The sequence below is a fragment of the Tauraco erythrolophus genome, chromosome 8, assembly GCF_009769465.1.
Source record: "Tauraco erythrolophus isolate bTauEry1 chromosome 8, bTauEry1.pri, whole genome shotgun sequence".
Classification (NCBI taxonomy): domain Eukaryota; kingdom Metazoa; phylum Chordata; class Aves; order Musophagiformes; family Musophagidae; genus Tauraco; species Tauraco erythrolophus.
The window spans coordinates 44,938,973-44,961,354 of NC_141472.1; the positions used below are offsets into that span (position 1 = coordinate 44,938,973).

The following is a 22,382-nucleotide window of genomic DNA, read 5'->3' on the forward strand; positions in this document are numbered from 1 at the left end:
GAAATCTGAATTCTCTGTTTGCTTCTCTACCTAATACCACTTGCATTGGAAGAACAACAGCTACCATCAGCAGCTCTGATAAGTCAGGAAGATAAATGTTCCTGGTTTTGAAACGATGAGCTTAATCTTTGAAATAATCCTCTTGTTAGCTTTTTGTCAGGGAAAAAGTACATGTAGTTGGGAAAAGGAAATACCATATAAATTATATAAATTTTTGTTTACTTATTCTTCCTTTTTCTTCTTAGTACCGTTGGCAAACTGACGTTACTGTTAGGAACTGAATGTTATTGCAAACCTTGAAAACGCTTTGCATCCCGATTTCTGCTTGATGGCACGAGATGCGTTTCTCTAAACGCTTGTTGAGGCAAGCTGAGGCATAAGCCTGATCCCAGCAAGGCTTTAGTTCTGTAACTAACCTCTCTGTCTGCCCTGGGACGTGAAGTAGGTGCTCCCGTAAACCTGGCGATAGCTTCAGCCCTGCACGGTACACGTTTTTAGGACGTTTTTTGGTTTTGCTTACGCTTTTGACAGCATACTGCCTCTTCGGTAGGCATTTGTTACCTGGTTTGTTTTAATACCGATTTTATCCCAGGAGTCGGAAACCTGCAGCGGTCATCCAGCCAGCGGAGCACGCTCACGTACCAAAGGAACAATTACGCTCTGAGCACGGCAGCCGCCTACGCGGAGCCCTACCGGCCGGTGCCGTACCGGCTGTCGGAGCCCGGCTACAGCAGGCTGCAGCACGCCGCGCCGGCCGACGACGGCACCACGCGGTCCCCGTCCATAGACAGCATTCAGAAGGACCCCAGGCAAGTCCGACTGTGCTTTCCGGAATCACGGGTGTTTGCTGGAACAAGATCTCAAATGCCTTCCTTGAATGTGTGCCACGTCGTGCATATTGCAGTTTCACTGTCTGGACAATCGTGACTGCTTTAGATATTGAGATCTGCACCTTTGTTGCCAAATAATAATTGCAAAACAAATGCAAAAAAACCCACAATCTACTCGTTACAGTAAGAAAGAGAAACTTTTATGCATTTAGTTATTATTACATTTTTCTTCCGTGTGTATCTTCATGTAGAAGTTATTACAGGAAATACTTACAAATTTGAGAATTGACTGAATTATTCCAAATATTTTTAGTAACTCCACAGAGCAATCTGTAATATTGTAATAAGTTTTCTCATTATGGGAGTGGGAATCAGGCTTTGAAAATTAGAAAGTACATACCTAATTTTTTTGAGTCAATTTTTCACGAGCAGCTTGCTTAAATTTCAGAACATTGTAAGTTTAAAAATGATATATAAATGTACCATTTTGAAAGTGAATAGACATTCATATTTTTAAAACAGTTACTAGTTTGATGTTAGAAATGCATGTACACGGTGTGGGCCTGTGACCAGTGTAGTAATTACAATTTATCAGAGGCACTATTGATTAAAACCTTGTATTTTAAAATGGGAGTATCAAAACCCAGTCCATGCAAAGCTTGGAGGGATTTGTGGTACTGCCAATCTTCAGGATGGGTATGTGGTTGCTAGAAGTTCCAGTCCGCCCTCCGATGGCCGGTTCATCGAGGTGGCTTCTAGGCGCTCCTGGGTCGTGGAAGCGCAGCACGCGTTCTGCTGGTTTAGAAAGCACTGAAAGCAGAGCAGCTGTGCTGGAGGATATGGACCCCAGTGATGCCTCAGGAGTCTTTCATGTGGAACCACTAGGGCACAAATAAACTTTGGGAAAAGATAATAGCCACTAGCTCTGGTCAGGCTGAGGCTGACACTGAAATCTCGTGGGCGTCCTGTGCAGCAGAAGGCTCAGAGCACAATTCATTTGTTTTCTGGTTTGGCCCTATGCTTCAGTCTTGGAAAGAAGAGCTCTGGTTTTAGTAGATTTTGGTGTTCTGTTTATTAGTGGAAATTAGTATTTTTCTTTTTGAATAGGTATCGAGAGACTGCCTTAGTTTCATTTAGCTGAATGGTACCTTACTGGAGATGGCGTTAAAAGGACAATCTTTCCTGTAGGCAGAAACGCGTGCCAGCGGCGTGCCGCTGCTGGCCCGTTCTGGCCCGGCTCGCAGGAACCATTGCTCACAATGGGGCTGCCTCACGGTCGTAACAAGGAACTGCAGAGACATTCCAACTCGGTTTTCATTGCTGAGGCACCTCCTTATCCTGTAGTTTCACAGAGGAAGAGTTTTTACCGTGCACTTTAATCCCTTCCGGTTTGACTTGCGTATCGCACGTTGCAATAGCCTCAGGCCGGGCTGGGCGAAAGCATCACTCGAGGGAGCGTTTGGAAAGCTGCTAGTTTTATTGGAAAGGCAGTTTTCCCTAAGGTCTTCCTGTCCTTAGTGTGGAGACATAAATCTCAGAGTTGTGGAGCAGTTCAAAGCAGGCACATAACTGAACTTCCCCCGTTCGGTGACCGTAGGAATCCTGGGCAGACTCGACTGGCCGGCCTGGCGTTAGCCTTTGGATAGCAACTCGAGTACCCGTATTGGAACAGCTTTCCTTTTTTAAAAAAAATTACTTGAATTTTTAAGCATGGGAAGACTTAGATACTACTTTTTGCTTTTCCTCAATGTTCCCTTACAGAGGAAGATAGCCCAGCAAATATTAATGAGTGCCTTTCCAAATCTGTGAATCGGGCATGGATGTGTTTAATGGCTTTTCCAGGACTCGCCTGTGCAAAATCATTGTGTTTAATGAAGGAGATTTGACTTTAATGATTTTAAGTTTACAGTCCATGAATAAGACAAATTATGGGAACTTCCTGCATCTGATCATGATGGTGACATTTCAGGCTGTGCAGCTTTTGTGGAAGTAGAATTGAGTTCAGAGTAGGAAGAATGTTGAGCGCTGAGAAGAAAGTTTGTGTGGAGGAGGTGCCTCTGAGCAGCATTGTTACTGTGGGTATCTGCTGCGTTACATATGTAAGTTTGGGGAGATTTACATAGGTTGCAGTGTTTGAGTTGGTAAAATTTTGGTATATATGTATATTTGTGTGATCAACAACCAAGCTAACTGGAGAACATAGGATATCAAGTGTCTTTTTCTGACTGGAAGACTAGAAGATGATGTGACTCATAGTTATTCTAATCTTTTTTAGAATAAACCTCTTTATTCTGCTAGCCATTATACTCTAGAGCAAAACCACAATTGTTTAACAGCACTTAAGATGCTCTAGTAACTCCTCAGTAACTAAATGTGCGTTTGTAACTAATGCACTCGCGTCCTCTCGTGCAGGGAGTTTGCTTGGCGAGACCCGGAGCTGCCTGAAGTCATTCACATGCTGCAGCACCAGTTCCCGTCGGTGCAGGCGAACGCAGCCGCCTACCTCCAGCACCTGTGCTTCGGAGACAACAAAGTGAAAATGGAGGTACTGTGCCGGCTGCACTTCCCTCCCCGGGGAAGCCAGGAAAGGAAAACCAGACCTTTCACCTCTTTGGGGCGTTTTCCATCATAACCTTTTTCAAGGCCAGGCTGGATGGGGCTTTGAGCAACCTGGGGTATTGGAGGGTGTCCCTGCCCATGGCAGGGGGGCTGGAACTGGATGGTCTTTGAGGTCCCTTCCAGCCCAAAACCGTTCTGTGGTTCTATAACACAGTATTTTGGACCCTTTTGCATCTCTGTTTGTACCAGACGTGTGATAATATCGAAGTACCTGGGTGTGTGTAATCTCGCTCTCTCACTGGAGACTAAGAAAAAGAGGAATTCTGGAAGGCTTTCCACTGGTTTTGATATTTTAAGGTGTCAAGCTGACAAGCAAAGGAAAGCAATACAACCCTAGAAACATGTAGAGGATAGTATTTATGTCAGTATGATGTGGAGGAAGGATACATCTGAGTGAAAATTCAGGTTATTGCTGAAATTTCTATAAACTATTAGTGTTTCAAGAGCTGCTCTTTTTTCAGAGCAGCCATGAGCTGTTGGTCTGAAGTGTGCTTTTTCGTTCGTATCATATATGTGCATTATCTGTAATTTTCAGTATGAATATTACTTATGTTAATAAAATGTTGGTGCAATTTTTATAAGATGATGGCCTAACATAATTCACTGCTACTGGAAGGCAGATGAAAAGGTGGTGGTGGTTTTGATGTTCTGGTAAATATCGCAGTGATAATCAGATGCAGACAGATTTATAAGGTATTCTTGCTATTTTGTAAGGGATATGAGAGCTTGTTTAGGAATTCTTGGAGTGTTATTCGCACATGTTCATCTATTGGAGATCGTTTTTCTTCACTGTTTCCAGTTTCATTATTACAGAATTTTAGAGATTATGGAACGTCTGCTTTAATTTCTTCAAAAGTACACAAAGCCAAAAAAAATACACCAAAGTTTAAGCAGAATTTGAATGTGGCACTAACTTGTGTGTCATGTAAGAGGCGGTGACTCAGTTGTTTACCCTACTTAGCATTGGAAATATCTGATGTGTTTTGAACTGAGTTGAGGTGTAAAGGGTTATAGATGTATTATACCATATATTAGAGCTCAGTAAACCTTATCCAAAGAAAAGGCCTTTTTGATTTGGAAGACAAGGTGAATGACAGTAGTCAGCAACAACTGTAAACATGGCCTGCTTTCCGCTTAGAGTGGGGCGTTTTGGAACAGAAGATTTCTCCTTTTCCAACGGAAGATTTATGTACTGGCACGTTTCTTCTGAATGGGAATAATCAGCTGTTAGAAATTCTCAGAAGCTGTGACAGAAAGAGTGCAATTGTCTGGCTTCTAGGAGAAAAGACTATTCCTGCGCTTCCGGGAAGCGAGCCTTATGTCAGCGTTCCCTGCTCAGGCTTCCAGCCTCTTACGGAGACGCCGTCCCTGGCGCTGGGATGGTGGGCAGGGATCAGCAGGTTTTGGAAACGCGATGGCATCTGTGGCAGGAGGAAAGGTGCAGTTCATGTTCCCTTCAAAGCAGAGGCCAGCGCAAGAAATTATTTGGAACAGGAAAACATCTTAATTATTGTAGTGCCAAATTCAGTAAGGCCTTATTTGAGGACTGCTTTTGCGTTTTCTCTCGTTATTTAAATGTATTATTTTAGTGCTGGGATAAAGACCAGATTAGTTTGCTAGAGCACGAAGGGTGTTAAAAGCCCAGCGGAATGAAGGGGGATGCTTGCATGGCTGACACCTGAGGGCTGGCGTGAGAAACCGCTTATTGTTGGGAGGAATCTTTACTGTTTAAATTAATAATGAATGAATAATATTACAGAATAAACAGAATGAATAAATTAATAATGAATGAATAATATTACAGAATAAACAGAATGAATAAACTACGCTTCCGTGTAACGAATATCTCTGTAAATGCATACAATACTGATACATTAGTTCACGAATTCTGATTTTTTTAATTTAGAAATGGAAGTGCCTGTTCAAACCAGCAACAACTGCTACATCTTATAATAATGACTCAGCAAAATACAAATCTTAAGAATGGTCTTCTAGTCCATTCTTATTTTGAATTATATACACAAAAACTGTATCTCATCAAGTTTTGAGTACGGATTGAAAAAAGGATAAAGCTGTTTTGTCATTCATAACTCGTATCTGTATTATGGACACGTAGTGTAGACGCAGCATTTGAGGGAGATTTAATGGAAAAGTATGAATAGTTATTTGTTGTATCATTATTTAGTAACAGAAATAACAATTATTTGCCTTGAAAGTTAACAACTCTTTACATTTTATGGTTTTTAATAGCATCAGGGAGGTAGATTCAGGTTGGATATTAGGAAAAAATTTTTTACCATGAGAGTTGTAGAACACTGGAACAGGTTGCCCAGAGAGGTGGTGGATGCTCCATCCCCGGAGACGTTCAAGGCCAGGTTGGACGAGGCCCTGAGCAACCTGATCTAGTTGGAGATATCCCTGTTCCTTGCAGGGGGGTTGGACTAGATGACCTTTGAAGGTCCCTTCCAGCCCTAAGCATTCCATGATTCTATGATCCTGCAGTATATAATTTCAATGCAGAATGTATCAAATAATCAGTAAGGTAATATTAATTTCATAGTTACAGAAATCTTGCCAGTTGAATAGCTTCAGGCCTGAAGTGCACGGAATGCCTTTAGATGCAGGTCGCTGGTGGCTTCTGGCATAGCAGTGGCGTGTGCGATGAACCAGCGCCCAGCTGTGCCCCCTGGGCCTGTACCTGGCACGGGGACGTGTCTCGGTGTGCACGTACAGGGTTCCTTGTCACAAGTACACGTTTCAAACGTAGGTCTAAAAACTTCCGAGTCGCCGGCCTTCCATTTTCTTTCTTTTATTCTAGTTAAGAGTTGATGTGACGGGTGAAAATCACACCGGTGTCGGTCGCAGACGTAGCATCTAATTGTTTCTTTTTCCAGGCCTGTCCCCTTTGGCGGGTGTAGGGTGTAGGTAAAGATATTAACTGTTGGGATACCCAGTGCAATTTTCAAGAACGTAATAGAGAGAAGATTCTGTTTTTCAAAGTACCAACTTCAAATGATTTGGCTAAATCTCAGTTATGTTTTCATGGAGAATTTTATTCTCCTTGTGTTACAGCCAGTAAAAGACACGGAGCTTTTAAAGCCAAAAATCCATGGATACTTGCACACATTAAAGTATTTCAAATAGCCTTGTGGCTTGCCAACTGATTTTTATACAGGTTAGAATAGAAAAGGACCCTCTAGAAGTGCTTTTCAAGCTGAACTAGAGGATCCTGAGGACTATGACATTCCACATTTCTTCTGACTGCCTGGCCTCGAACCACATCCTGTAGGAGCAACGTGTTCAGGAATGACGGGGTATCCTCTCTTTTCGCCATGGCATCCCCTTCTGAGGGCAGCAACAGTTCAGCTGGTGCAGTGTGGGGTTTTTAAAGATGCCAACTCCATTAGGCATGTTCTGTGGATAGTATGGCACAAAAGTTATTGTGCTGTGCTGAAATAATACCGGGTTATAATACATCAATCTTATATTGCAAAATAGCTCGTTTTTCAGAACACTTTATAGAAAATATTTTGGTAGCCTTTTGGTGGTGATTATTTTAAATTAGTGTTAATCTTGTAAGTAATGCTTCTTAGTTATCTCTTAAAAATATTTTTTTATTTAGTAAATGTTACACAATTATAGAATACTTAAATCTTTTATAATTTCTGTACCTAACTTTGAACAAAGAAAAGTACTACATGGAAATGAGATCTTAAAACACAACGTTAATTTTTAAAAAAAAATATATAACAAAGAATAAATGAAACTAACCTGCTTAAAGCAAACAATATAAAAACTTCTGTTTGTTTCACGAAATTTCTGCAGAATAGACCTTCCTTTTAGAAGGAACTTTAGGTCTGCCAATAGGACCGGATATATGCTAATTTGAACTGATTAGCATCTGTGTGTAGCTAAGTGTAAAAGTGGGCATTTAAATCTTTGCAACTTCTTATTTCTAATATTACCTAAAAAAATATCCTGAGGTACAGGAAATTATTTTGAAAACTACATTATTGGGAAACAAAACTTTAGCAGTAACGATTCTTCTCTGTACACAGCAAATGACTGAAAATGTCCATCAGCCTCTTCAGCAAGAACGTGAGTGTTCACAGCAATCTTCAGTGCAGTGTAACAATGAGGTCAAGATCTAACAGCAATGTTTCACCTCCAAGTAGAATGGAACGTACTGGTTTTATACAAATAAACGCCTTTTAAATCTGTGGAGTGAAATTAACAGATGCTGATGTTCCCAACGTTCTATTTTCCAGGTGTGCAGGCTAGGAGGAATCAAGCACCTGGTTGATCTCTTGGATCACAGAGTCCTGGAAGTTCAGAAGAATGCTTGTGGTGCGCTGAGAAACCTTGTTTACGGAAAGTCGACCGATGAAAACAAAATAGCAATGAAGAATGTTGGTGGGATACCTGCCCTTTTACGACTGTTGAGAAAATCTGTTGATGCTGAAATAAAAGAGCTTGTAACAGGTAAGTTTTGAATAGAAACAAGCAGAGAACTATAATACAGGTTATTTTTCTGAAGTGCACAAGACTGGAATAACTGGTAAGTGACTGGAATTGAGTATATGGACTGGATTTTTAGCTGTGCGCTGGTATTTTTGTGAATACAAAATCACTTTTTTTTGATTACTGACAGTTAAAGGATTAGCATAGAAGTATAGACTCGCTGGGAGAAGTACATCTTGAGGGAGCTGCGCTAAAGCTCCACTTAGGGCAAATTTTCCCCTGCTACGATTCTCCTACAGCTAGGTCTTGGATATGTGTTTCTTTATTAACTCCTAACATTTGTTTTATTACAGACTTCTTGTTTATCATCTGCTGACAACAGTTTTAAATAAGGTCTTGCAGAATCCATAAGATGGACTCAGGCTCTGTAAATGTGTGTCAAAGCACAGATGCAAGTGTGCAAATCACAGAAGCATCTCGGTGCCTGCCGGCAGTGTCGCGGCAGTGGCTGTGTACACACTCGTCTCTCCCCAGCACGAGGGAGCAGGCGTAGCTTACAGCCCATGAACCCACTGGCACTGGGTGCAGACAGAAAGTGCAGAAACAATAAATGATTCGCGTTTCGAACACGTGAAGGAACTCCATTCCCATCAAAGCACGGTGGATTTGTTGGGTACGGCACACATCTGCTGTCTCTTGATATGGAGTGACTTGTCTGTGAAGGTTTTGGGGGACTGACAAATAGGAGAGGATAGAAAAAAGCAGAGCTTTCTCTTTCTTTAAACGGTTCCTCTGTCAAGTTTTAGTAGTGCTCTCACTTGATCAGTGAAGCTACAAGGCCTGACTACTGACCTACTAAGCAAAGCTCCAGTCAGAGGTGGCGTACTTGGGAGCCTTTCCCGGTCCTTTTCCTTCTTTGGAGAAGCTGTTAAGCAGAGAAAGGACTCTGCACAGAATGTATCCCAAGCATTTCAGTTTACGTTCATGGGCAGGCTGTTTTCTTTAAGTATTTTCCACGTAAGCAAACATTAAGATAACCTGCAGCTTGCTTGTTCTCTCTACAAGGACACAGTCTTTTCCTTAACAAGTTACGCAAACGGAATACTTAAAACTGGAATTACACATTATCTGCCTTGCCTGCTCTACAAAATTTGTGTTTTATGCATCTAAGAACATTACTTGTTCTTTTATCATGTGAGGGATGGTTCCACAGACAAAACCAAAGTCAAATTCCAAATTATAGAAGGTATTTAGTCACTATTAATAAACAAAACCAAACCAAACAACAAAAAACATGCACTTATCTTTCAAAAACAATAGGGGTCATCACCTAAGTAAAAATATTTTTTCAAATAAATATGGTATTTAATTTTAATTATAATTAAAGATGACTACTTCAGAAAAAATGACTCTTACTTTTTGACACACATTTTTAATTTTTTTTACAACAAAATGGAAAGTTTTGACCTAATTGTCTTCTGGTTAAGTCAGTGGCATTGACTTGTGTTAGAGTCAGACCAATGCTGGACGCTTCAGAAGAATCCACAGCAGACTTGGAGGTTAGGGATTTTTACATGCTTTTTATAAGGAGCAATATAAAGAAAAAAAGTAGAAAAGATCCAATAATTATTTGTTTAATAATTAAAAAACTTCCACCTGTGTCAGAACTAAAACTAGAAAACCTTTTACCCAGTTTACTCTGCTCCCAGATAAAGATAATGTCAGTACAGAGCGATGAGTATCCTTCTACGCCACTAGAAACCCAACATGTCCTTTCCGTATTCCTATGACCTGTCGACATGGAGTGGCATTCGATTAACAACAGTTGCAGTCACTAAATGCAATAACATTAAGTTTTGTCTTTACAGATGCTAAACTACCTGTTTTCACTAGATGTCCCAGTTCTGGATTATTTATTATTAATTTTTTCATTCTACTTCATATCACCTTGTCTGAATCACTTTTCCAGGACTAAATTTGATCCTTGCTGCCTAAATCTTGAGGTCTTTTTTTGTTTCTACATAATTTTTTGGTACATTGTGTGAGTTAATTCAAGCATATGTCATCCTCACAGGAGTTCATCCAAGTTGTCTTCTCTATATACAGGTAGATGAGCTGTTTAGTGGCCACTGGTGTGACAGGGAGTATCATAGCTGGCATGTGGAGTTTGATCTCTGGACCTACCTGGCAGACATTTCCTCATCACAGGTCTTTAAACCTCCAGATACAAAAGCATGAAGCCTGAAAAGAGGACTATTACTCCACAGTCTTGTCCTTTTTCCTTTTAATAGTAATTTCCTTCCTGGGAAGAAGCCTTTTCTCCATTATTCTCTAAATATTTTTGAATCCTAGGAGAAAAAAAAAAAAAAACACAAACAAAAAAACCACCCAACAACAAACAAAAAGCAAAATCAACAAACACACACACGAAAAAACAGCCAGAAAACAAACCCCCCAAAACCTCAATCATTGAAACTTAGTGGTTTAGTTTTGTCTGTTTCTCTTCTGTTACAGTTTGTGGAAATTTCAAGTGCTTTTAAAGTGTCTTCTACATAAGGAATATCAATTAAAATCAATTTTTATTATTAAAGTTGTACTGGAACAGTTTGACCAGCATCTTAGAGCCAGAGACCCGGGATCTTTAGAACAAAAAGCTGATTTCTTTCACATTTTTTGGAGAAAACCGTTAAACCAAACTCTCTACTGCATTATGTATATGTTTCTTCACTGTGGTTCATCTCAGAAAAGTCTTCCAGATTATCCTATTTTCTTTTTTTTTTTCTTCTGGTGCTATCACTGCTGATTTTTGAACTTTAGCCTTCTTTTCTCAGGTTTTCCTCACTTCTAGGCAATTTCAAGCACTAATAGTGGTTTGTCATTTTTCTGCTGAACTTTGAAGTACCTTCACAGACTAAGCAGGAAACACGAGGCTGGCTGAAGCCATCAGTTGAATTACACACAAACTAAAGTGTAAGATGAGTAGCAAGCAGAAGCTTCTCTCCTTCCAAACCCAGAGATGCTAGGAGTAGGTCAAGGGACTCCACTCCTCTTGCCACACGAGGTGAGTGGGATGTTCACCATTCTTCCAGAATGATGGAAGTTGCAGCTAATAGCTCTTGAAAAATAATTTCATAAATTTTATAAATTCATCCTCTACCTGCGGTTTCAAACTGTCTCTTTGGACGTTGGCCGATGATTCAGTTGGCAGTAACAGTTCAATATGTGTTTTTAAGTGTACCTCCACAACAATGAGGAAGAAAAAGGGCACTATTACTTAAATGGCGTACAAAATTATCCTGTAATTCCCAAAGTCCCTTAGACCTTCTGCTACCACAACATTGTACCAGCTCCTACCACCGTTTTCTTTATCTTTGAATGGAAACTTCCCAAATTATAACTGCCTTTGCCTTCAGGGTTTATTTTTAATATGCACTAAATTTGGTCCCAATTATCTTAAAACAAGCACTCTACAAACAATCAGATTGTATTCTCATTTTTAACATGAAGACTAACGGGCTGTGTAATACACCACTCTGCTTCGTGGAAGAAGTAGCTGAAGACTCCTCTCAAATTAAGAAATGGAGCGTCCAGTTAAGAAACAGAGAACCTTCACATAATGAGCACAGGGATAATAAATCGTTAATCACCTAATCAAGCTACCTCCTTGTGAGTCCGGCTTCCAGGCAGGTTTCGACATGGTTACTCAGTGGAACTCCAGGGATTTCTCTTGGAACACTCCTGGCTGATCCTCACAGACAATATTTGCAAAAGTTTAACAGAATTCTTGGAGGGATGGAGTGTAGGGAGGTCCTCTGCTGCTCTGGAAAGCCGGTGCCATTGGGCACACACATGAACAAAGGATGGTGCCAGCTGTTTGTCCGGTTTCGTGGCGCGCAGCGGGGTCAGTGTTCCTCGGCAGGCAGGGCAGGGGGTGCCACGTGCTGCGGCGGCTCACTGCATCGCGCCAGCAACGCCGCCTGCGGAGCGTGTCGGCTTTTGTCGGCGTTTCCCGCAGTGCCCGGCTGCCCCGGCGTTGTCACAAGCCGTGGCGTAGCCGTTCCAGACGTGCAGGTGGTCACGCTGAGCCGGGCTGAGGTTCGGCTCTGCCAGTTACCGGACCGTGGTGTGTTCACGCCGCGTCGCGCAGAGCTGAGCGTGCTGGGTGTGCTGGGTAACTGGTAGTGGTCTGAGACTCAAACCAGAACTTCTCTCTTGCGTAACTTGCTCCGACAGCAAAGGTGTGGGGAGCCGGGAGGAGGTTGAGGTGCGGTCTGATTTCTAGCTTGCGTCACAAATTGCATGAAACGGGGTTTCAAAAACTTTAAGCCATAGGCCAGTGAAGCATTTAGATTTCTCCCTTCTCCCCCATGAAGTACTTTTCTTCAGTGAGGATGTACAGTACAGAAGAGATTTATGGTATGGAATGGCATGTGTGCTTGCTTTATGTAATCCAACTGCTAAACCTGAAGAATAAGTCAACTTCAGCTTATTTTGAGTGTGTGAATGTAATGCGGTACAAAGCTTAGTGAAGCCATAAATAATTTTTGAGAATCACTCAAAACAACTTTAAAGAGTACTTTTAAATTACTTTTTTTATATCCCAGTTTGTAATCAATTCTTTTTTGTTATTGTAAGTCTTGCTGTACAGGAGCTGGAGTTAAAAGTCATAAATAATACTTTTAATGTGGCTCAAATGTGTCTGTGATGGTACTAAAAGTGTCAAGAATCTGAACACTTTAACATGTGAGGTATCTATTGTTGTAGATTTTTCCTCTTTGTTTCCACAGGATTATCAGACTGTGAATGAAACAGTCTGCTTTTTGCTATTTACAAATTAATTTATTATTTTGTTCTATGTCAAACTATTGGAAGGAAATGTATAATTTTCACAGAAGTGGTATTTCTGTGAAATAGCAGGTGACTTTTAAAAAGTAACCAGACAGTGGGTACAAGCAGGAAATCCAGTTGTACGCAAAAACTTCAGCAGGTGTTCTGTCTGTCACCCAGGAAGGCTGAAACCGTCAGGAATGGGTGAGGTGCGGTTCCAGGAGGGTAAAGGTGGTGTGGTGAGAGGGTCCGTGATCTGTAGCAGAGCTCTGTCTGTGTGCACCGTTTCCATCTCCTGCACCTCCTGGCGGGACCGTTCAAACGGGTGCCAGAAACCCACCCAGTTTTGTAAGGCGGTAAACTCTTACTGGTAAGAGCAAGTGCTGTGTGTACTGGAGAAGAGTCACCTGCTCCTGTACCGTAGTGAGTGAGAGCACAGAAGGGGGAGCAGAGCGGGCGAAACAAATCTCACAAGTGACATTTGGAGGTTCACCATCTGTGCCAGGCTGGAAAAAATTACATTTAAGAGCCTGGAGTTGGGAAGGGGAGAAGAGCAACTCTAAGATTGACTGTCAGCTTTCTGTTGTCATTTGGTGAGGAAGAGGATACCTGAACACCAAGATGAGTATAATAAACAGGTGGTACAAAGAATAAGAAAAAAGGAAGCAGCTGGGCACGTATTCTTTGAAATCTGCAAAAGTTTCTGTGGAAACAGACAGTAGGTTTGGTTTGTTTGTTCTTGGTTGCATATCCAGTCCCTTTTCAGAAGACTGGATCAGGTGGGAAGCGGTTGTTGACAGCAAGACGCAGCAGGCAGGAGTGGGATCCGCAGCAGACTGTGCTGCTGGCGCAGTGTTGGTGGGACGGAGAAGAGGAACGAGCACAGGCACAGTGAGTGATCTCCGTGGGCACAGAAGTGTCTGCTACGGCACGTGTGTGCCCGCACTGACCCGGCGTGCTGCCTCGAACGCTGCAACACAACAAAGAGCTTTCTGCCAGTCACAGGTAGTCAGGGCGGGACTGATCTTTAGATATCTCGGAAATACACTGGCGTTAGAGAGAGCGAGCTCAGGGCACGTAAGGTTTCACCAAGATGGAAAGGTGTTTTGCATACGAGACGAGTGTTCATGCCTGTAGGGAATATTCCTCTGGACTCGCGTGGTGCAGGGGGGACTTCCCACTCTCCTCTCTGGTGGCAGAATGAGCTGCACCTCGGGAAAGAAAGCAGGGGACATTTCCTGTCAGTCAGTGCCTGTTCCTGCTGAGTGTTTTTCCTCTAAGAAGAGCATTTACTCACCGATAAACCTGTTTTCCTACTCAGTACTGGGGGAGACCTACCTCCTGATCTCTGAGGGTCATTCCGATTATCGTCTCGCATCCCAACTCTCTTGTCAAAGAGCGCTCGCAGCAGCCAGCCAGCCAGAGGGCAGGCTGCTAAATATGCTGTAATCTGAAATTTGGAAATATTTATTTCAGTCTGTAAAGTGAATCCGTTAGTGGCAGCTTTGCTGACCGCTTGTAGACTGACAATGTTGGAATAATACTAAAGTTACATTGCAGACTCATTGTATTTGTTTTGGGTTTGTATTACCTTTCTCCTGTTTAAAGGTATGTCTTTGAAGCTATTAATGTTGCTTTATGTTTGTTTGCCACATCTTTTCTGACTCTGCTGCAATGGAAATCTTTCCTTAAGGGGTTCTCTGGAACTTGTCCTCATGTGATGCAGTGAAGATGACAATCATTAGAGATGCTCTGTCGACACTAACGAACACTGTGATAGTGCCACATTCCGGGTGGAACAGCTCTTCCTTTGATGATGACCATAAAATTAAATTTCAAACTTCCCTAGTTCTGCGCAATACTACAGGATGCCTGAGGTATGTGCTGTTCTGGAAGACTCCCTTTTACAGACTGATGTTACCCAACAGGTCTTTATCACACTGTAATTTTTAAGGCAAACAAGTTGTTGCATTCTATAAATTACATATAGTTCTATGATTCGTGCAGCTTTTGCATTGGTGTGTTGGGTTTTCTTTTCCCTTCATATTAGAAAAATATGAAAAGAACAAAGTTAGTCACTAAGAGATGCTGACCATAACAACTAGTGGTTACGTTTTCGTGGCGTGGTTTTTTTTTTATAAATTACTATCTTTGCACGTTTCCCCTATAAACTTCTGCAATTTTTGTACTGCATCAGGACTTAGGAATATTATTTATGAAAAGATTTGTGCATTTGGTGATTCTTTATTGTTGTATACATTTGAATACTCATGTTTGTATATGCATACATATCCGTAACGAAGTGTTTGATTATTCCCTTTGTGGATTTCTCCAACAGCACTAAGAAGGGAAAAAGGCATTCAGAATAATAAAAGGCAAAACTAAAATATCTGAAAAGATAATTCGGGGGCCACAGGTAGTATATAAGCTGTTGCTGTTCATTTGTAGGTTTGTTTAGAATTTTAATGTATTAGATTTCAAATTGGAATTGCTTTTTATTTGTCCTTCTGAGCCCTTCGAAACTTCAGAGTATTTCCATAAATACTTTGCTGTTGCGTTTCAACACGATGAGTTCCGCGCTGCTCTCCAGCGCAGCAGTGCGGACGTGATGGCTGGAGACAAAGCACCCCTGGACAGGCACGGTGGCGTTTTGCAGCAGCAGCTCCGTTTCCAGGGCGCCTCCGGTCAGCGTAAGCGTCAGGCGTTGCACTGTGGTGGCCTCGCAGGCCAATGTTTGCCTACACCCCGTGCTGCTCACCCGAAGGCACGGAGCAGCCTTCTCCTTGCCCTTCACCCACCTTACACGTCTGCGCTTCTGCGTGGCGCTGCTCCAGCCGTTAATGAGGCCGCACCGCAGAGCGGATCGCCAACGGATCCAGCTTAAAGACGGGCAACAGAGGCTGTTCTAACGCCGACAAGCTCAGCAATCCGCGCTCGGCCCTGCACAGCAGAGAGGCTTTGGCATGGAAAAGTCTGAGGGAAAGGGTTCTACTTAGGGCAGCCTTTGCCAATGAGTCAATGCCATCTCGAAACTGCCGTTCCGAATCGTATTTATCTGTTACAGAACTGGGGGTGCACAAAATTGCTGCACAAAATGGTGTGTTTGCTTTGAACTTCTCAACTACCCATCAGCTGTAGAAAAAACTTGTACGAACTGTCTCGTGAAATGACTGTAGTTGTGTGTGTCTGTGAACACACTGTGTTCCTTTATCGTTTCAACCCTTTAGGAATCTGAGCTCCGCAGGCGAAGAAGCCCGGAAGCAGATGCGGTCTTGCGAAGGGCTGGTGGATTCCCTGCTGTACGTGATCCACACGTGCGTGAACACGTCGGACTACGACAGCAAGGTCTGTGCCCCTTTCATCCAAGTGACGTTTAGTGCTAAACTCTGTCTGACAGGATCCTCTGGGGTTTGTGCAGTGTAATTCAGCCCTGTGATGTGCTTTGCTCAACTGGGCTTTTCTGCCAAGCCCAGTTCACTGATGCACAATCGAATTCTGTTGTGTAATACAGTGTAACTTGTTCTGGGCTTTTCATTTTCATCAGTGTTGAATTATTCATTCTTCAGTAAAATAATAGCAAGCTCTTGTGCTTTTCATTTTCAGAATACTAAAAAATAAGCCACTGTAGTAGAGCTTACTGTTATAAGTATTTTCATACTTGAGGATATCAGGAGAGAGACTGCAGTTTTCCCAGAGAAACAGACAAAGCAATGCCCAAGGCCCAGAACTGTAACTTACTGCTTGTGCTCCAAATGCCTTTTCACCTCTACGTGATGTGTTTGGTTCACTCTAGCACTGTGTAAGAACGTAACTAATTACATGACATCGTTCTGGTTTGGCTTCAGACAGTGGAAAACTGTGTGTGCACCTTGAGAAACCTTTCTTACCGTTTGGAACTGGAGGTACCTCAGGCACGTCTGCTAGGAATCAATGAACTGGATGACTTGTTAGGAAAGGAATCACCTAGCAAAGATTCCGAGCCAAGCTGCTGGGGGAAAAAAAAGAAGAAGAAAAAAAAAACTTCACAGGAGGATCAGGTTTGCTGTTTTCATTGTATCACAAATATATCAGCTATAGTTTAGCCGATGATGGGGAGGGAGTATATAGCTTGAAGAATAACTATGATATGGTGAATGAAAACATAGAGGTTTCATGTAGTTATGAATACGTACGCTCGTTTCCCAGTGGGATGGAGTTGGCCCTATACCAGGATTTTCCAAGTCTCCTAAAGGGGTGGAAATGCTCTGGCACCCATCAGTGGTAAAGCCATACCTGACGCTTCTGGCAGAAAGCTCCAATCCAGCTACTCTAGAGGGCTCCGCAGGGTCTCTCCAGAATCTTTCTGCAGGCAACTGGAAGGTATGTGAATTACTACTCTTCCTCCTATCGCTGTATTTTAGCTGGTTTTTATAAAAAGCTATTGGAATGTGTTTGGAAGGAACATGCCATTTTCCAGTATGCATCTGAGCAGTTCTCTCTGGTGTCTATCACTGTTGCTTATGTGCTGCAGTAATGTTATTTCCAGTGAAAAGCAATGACAAAGATGGTAGACAGGGAGAGCAATATGGAAACTGGCCTTAAAATTGGTACCATTTATTTTAAATACACAGAAAAACTTTTCTTCCAGTGCATATTAGGTCAAAATAATCTTCTACCATCTTCTAGCTGTGAGTTCTGGTAGGAGGGTACCTTCAAAATACGACCAGCATAAATAAATCGTTTGTATTGGGTTTATTAATTGTATTATTTGTTTCCATACATTCTTGCTTGTGGCCCTGGCATACAATATGTTACAAAACATCACACGAGAACACTTCATTAACATCACGTGTTTGTCATGGAGAGATTAAAACAAACACATCAGTTGCTTCCTTTACTTGTAGAGAAACGGCTGAGACTTTTTCATTTTATGACCATTATAAAATTGCTCTTTAAAAAAAAAAAAAACCAAAACAACAAACAAACCAAAACTGTTCCCTCTTCAATAATTTGTCGTCCATTAAGACATTTTGTCTGCTAGACCGTTTTTTTCAGACATTGCTTTGTAAGAGCAATGAGTGAAAACCAACAGAGCCAGCCCTTTACAGTAACAGGAAAGGCACACGCCGGACACGTCGCCTTTCCCTTGGAAAAGGCCCCGACACACGTCAGAATTACAGTCCAGCCAGAGGCTGTTTCAGTCCGAACGTTGCAGCAGACTGTGAGTAACTCGAGTTTTGTTGCAGTTCGCAGCGTACATTCGAGCTGCTGTGAGGAAGGAGAAGGGACTGCCAATCCTGGTGGAGCTGCTGAGGATGGATAACGATAGGGTTGTTTCATCTGTGGCAACTGCCTTAAGGAATATGGCATTAGACGTTCGTAATAAGGAGCTTATTGGTAAGTACAGAACTGCACTGCAGAGAGCGCCAACGCGTCCAACCTTTACTGGGAAAACACTGGGACGAGATTCTGCCGACAGAAACAGCAGACTTGACTTACTGTATCATGTCAGTTGTGTCGCAGAAATTCATCTTTTTGACAGCAGTAGCTTTTCAGAGTCAGACTGACGTTTTAGTTTGCCTTTGGCCGTCTCGCATGGTCTTGCACGGCAATCTCTTTGCAGCGGATGAAAGTCACCTCAGCGAAACCAACCTGGACGGGAAACTGCCAGTGTAAAATATGAAGGAAAACACAACTCCACTCCCTTAGAGCTAAGTGGTAACCTTCTCAGAGGGTTTCAGGGTCCCTTCCGTATCCTGAGAGGACGGGACAGCTATGCTGCCAGCACATCAGTAAATATTTAATAGTATTGGATAGGGAGAGAGAGAAGAAATCCTCTCCTAGTAAAACATTTCCGCAAAACCCCAGATATAAAGCAGTACATATGTGTCTGCTGAATTAAGTAATCAGCAAGGGTGCTTGGTAGAAAAACTGTTTCCCTTTTGTCAGTTTTAGTATTTAATACTTTAGGCATTCATCGTGCCTTTCTCATCTAGCATTTAAAAAGCCCCAGACAGTATTTTTCCTGCTTTGATCGGGAATCTCCATCTATTATGGCAAGTGTTGAACATGCCTCACGCTCAGCTTCAGACGGCCGTGGCCTAAGTGAACCCTGCTAACCCGTGTCATGATCTAAAAAAGTTTTGGTTTTGTTACAGAAGCGTCTTCTGTGTTGTAGACTAGTGGGATAAATATATAACAACTATTCATATGGATAGAGTGTCAATATTTGCAAAAAGATAAATGCAAGTGAACAGAGTTTTATTATATATTTCTGAAGCTTCTCCATCTTCGATGTTCAGAACGTGTTTTCTTGCAGTGTAGGTACTACGTACATAAGAAATTAGTAAAAAGAAAATTCCGTTCTATAGCACCACCCATATTAGAGGTCATACTCAGGTGATATTCTTTTTTCAGCATTTTTTCTTCCCCCTTCCTGGCAGAACTTTTCAATTCAGGAATCGTCTCCAGCTGTTTCCTCTCCCTGACAAAGCCTTAACCATGAAAGAATTAATGGCTTTCAGATACACTTCGAAACTAATCTTTGTGTAAAATATTTAGAGACATGAAGTGAGTCATAAATTACCCCATGCTCGTTATCGATTTTATGCAACTTTGCTGCCATTGGTTGGGGCAGGAGTAGTGGGTTTACAGGATCTAAACTTGGAGGAAAATAAGAAACTGGAGACTCCGACAAATGAAATCATAAATTGGTAGATGCAAACAGGTGGTGATGAGCTTGCTAAAGACTGGCCAGTGGCAGGGAACTACTGTATACAGCGTTGCTGGTGGCAGTTTTCCAGTGTGGGAAAAGTTGTTCCTTTTGTTTGCAGAATTCCTTTTCAGGTGTTTTCTTTTTCCCTCAGGCACATTATGCACATAGAGAGCTAATGGCTTTGTGTTGTGTACAAATATGTGTCTTCAATAAAATCAATTAATCATTCAATTAACAGCACAGCCTAAACAGGAAAAAAACTGACCTCAGTTTTAGTTAATTTCCTTTGTCTGCAGTGAGATAATTCCTGTGCAGTGGTCAGTAGCTGAAGTCTGAAAGAGCTGAGATCTGATCCCATATGGGTAACAAATAGGGTGAACAGAATGTCTGAAAGAAAAATATTCCAAGTTACTGTAAGGATTTCTGTAACGCTCCCATAAATGAAGCCTGGGAATGGTCACCCACCCTTCAATCATACTAAATAGCGTAACGTTTTTCCTTGAATGATTCTGCTTTCTCCAAGTAAGTCCCGTTTACAAATGCTCCTGGTTTTAATGCAAAAATGCAACTGCTCAATTTTTTAAGCTAAAAGAAAAAAAATAATCAGTCTCTAGTCTCTCTTCACACTGTGTAAAATGTGAATTCTTGGAAGGTTGCCACAGTTTTGATCCTGCGTTTCTTTTTATTGCTTTCAGATGCAGTTTTGTGGTGATTCCTATAATTTCAAATCTTAAGTACCAAAATGTTTGGGTTTTTTTTCACTTGGTTGTGTTGGTGGGTTTCTGTAGGTAAATATGCAATGCGAGATCTGGTTAATCGACTTCCCGGAGGCAACGGTCCGAGCATCCTGTCTGACGAGACCGTAGCAGCGATCTGCTGTGCTCTGCATGAGGTCACGAGTAAAAACATGGAAAACGCCAAAGCCCTCGCCGATACTGGAGGAATAGAAAAGCTGGTGAACATAACGAAAGGAAGAGGTGACAGGCAAGTAGGCAACAAAGCTCATACCTAAACCGGTTCTCTAGTCCATTTGAAATGCGTAAGAATGCAGGAAATGGTTTTTTGAGTTAAAAAACAACCTGCTTTTGCAGTCCTGATCGGAGTAGCTAGGAAAGCCGGAATCCCTCTGGGAAGGGAGAGGCAGCCGGTACCTCCGTTCTCGTGCAGCATGTTCTCGATCCCAGCCTTTCGGAGGCGCCGACAGCTGCACGCAGGGAGCGCGTTAACGAGGCCCGTCCAGGTTAAATGGTGTTAAAATAAATCCCCCCCTCTTAAACCAGAAAGCCGATTGTACAGCCAGCCCCGCGTGCTGTTCCCAGTGTCTGGTCAGGCGGTAAAGGAGAGAAAAGGATCTCTTCCAAGAGCAGCTGGCCAGTGGGAATGAAACATAACTGCATTTTTAACAAAGGCTTTGTCTCAAAAGGAACTGGGCTACGTTTTGAGCACCCACAAGTTAGACCACTTCACGTGTTCAGGGGACACAGATGCATTTCGAGCGTAGGTGCGAATGCAGCAATCATTGGTCTGTGAAGACGACGTGTAAAGCTGCACCTGTGCTTACATTTACGAGGCAACGGGGTACGCTAAACAAATTTAAAATATTGTGAACATACTAAGAGTGTCTGCTCATTGAACAACACTATCAACTGCTCGTTTTTTCAGTCTTTCAAAAACTGTATTTCGATGAATCTTCACAGCGACAGAAAAAGGCGTATGTTTAACACAGATGTCATGCTGTGGCATTTGATGTCAAATCACTACTTCAGTACTGCCACCAGATGACTACCATTTCTCTTCAGAAAGATGGCACGATTTTATGTTTAATAATAGCTATAGCAGTTTTCCTAGCCTTGCTCTTGAGAGCGGAAAAGCGTGTTCCCAACCAGTAAGCTTGCAGTAGTGCAACACAGAATTGAGAACAGTGTCTCACTATGAGGATGTCTGGAGACTTTCACTACCAGCTCTATTTTGTTCATTTATTCTTTTCCTACAGTTAGGGATTTTGTGCAATGATTTAAAGAATGTAATCTCAGTTTTTATGAAATGCACCAAACACAATGTTTTTTTTCATGATTTTTAATTCTCGCAGACTATGACAGTAGCTACTTCAACCCTTCTATCTGTATTCCTCACGTGGGTGACCTGAAGAGAAAATTTCTAGGCTGGAAAGAGAATTTGTTGTCATGCTTACTCAGGTTGTGCACCAGCCTGTGGTGAGGCTGCTGACACGGCTGTGTTCACACTGTGGGGATACAGCCGTGCGTTATCGAGACCTGGGGAGAGGACCTGACTTGCACAGCATCAGAGTTTAGGCTATTACGTAGCTCAGGAACTTTGTTCTTTTTAAGTGGAATTAAGTGGCTTTCTAATAATGTAATATTCTTTACTTAGGTCGTCACTGAAAGTTGTCAAGGCAGCCGCCCAGGTACTGAATACACTGTGGCAATACCGAGATCTCCGTAGCATTTATAAAAAGGTAAATTACAAAATTAACCTACAGTGGAAACCGGTTCTACCAAAACTCCTAATTTAGTGCAAAATGATATATTTGTATGTTTTTTTTCTTTTTGCTACTCCACAGGATGGATGGAATCAAAGTCATTTTATTACACCCGTATCAACACTAGAGCGAGAGAGGTTCAAATCACATCCTTCTCTATCAACCACAAATCAACAGATGTCACCTGTCATCCAGTCAGGTCAGTCAAGAAATGTGAAGAGATGTACTGAAGGGGTACCTGGTATCCCATTTGTGTAACTCAAATAGTCTCTCAGTTTACTACTAATTCTATCTAAACTACTGCCTCTCCTCTGTATTTGAACATAAGTACTTCATGTACTCTGAATGTTCCATAGTTGTTACCATTGGTAGGCTTCAGATTCCACAGGATTGGCGAATGTCTCTACATTCGAGGCAAATCTCCCCACTTACTCTTTAATGCAAATCAAAC

At 42.1% G+C, this 22,382-nt stretch overlaps 1 protein-coding gene across 6 annotated transcripts in view; it reads left to right on the top strand.

Annotated features, from left to right (window-relative positions):
* PKP4 (plakophilin 4) overlaps positions 1-22,382 on the top strand; it is a 63,303-nt gene that overhangs the window by 36,042 nt on the left and 4,879 nt on the right. For 3 of the 6 annotated variants that reach the window (XM_086616056.1, XM_086616059.1, XM_086616057.1), the window contains exons 8-19: positions 443-445; positions 593-813; positions 3,247-3,375; positions 7,718-7,931; positions 14,431-14,614; positions 15,965-16,082; positions 16,583-16,774; positions 16,923-17,096; positions 17,963-18,113; positions 20,220-20,415; positions 21,823-21,907; positions 22,013-22,130. In XM_086616056.1, coding sequence (XP_086472182.1) covers positions 443-445; positions 593-813; positions 3,247-3,375; positions 7,718-7,931; positions 14,431-14,614; positions 15,965-16,082; positions 16,583-16,774; positions 16,923-17,096; positions 17,963-18,113; positions 20,220-20,415; positions 21,823-21,907; positions 22,013-22,130 — 1,785 coding nt within the window. The remainder of the gene's footprint in view (positions 1-442; positions 446-592; positions 814-3,246; positions 3,376-7,717; positions 7,932-14,430; positions 14,615-15,964; positions 16,083-16,582; positions 16,775-16,922; positions 17,097-17,962; positions 18,114-20,219; positions 20,416-21,822; positions 21,908-22,012; positions 22,131-22,382) is intronic. The other 3 variants (XM_086616054.1, XM_086616058.1, XM_086616055.1) reach the window with 1 other exon arrangement.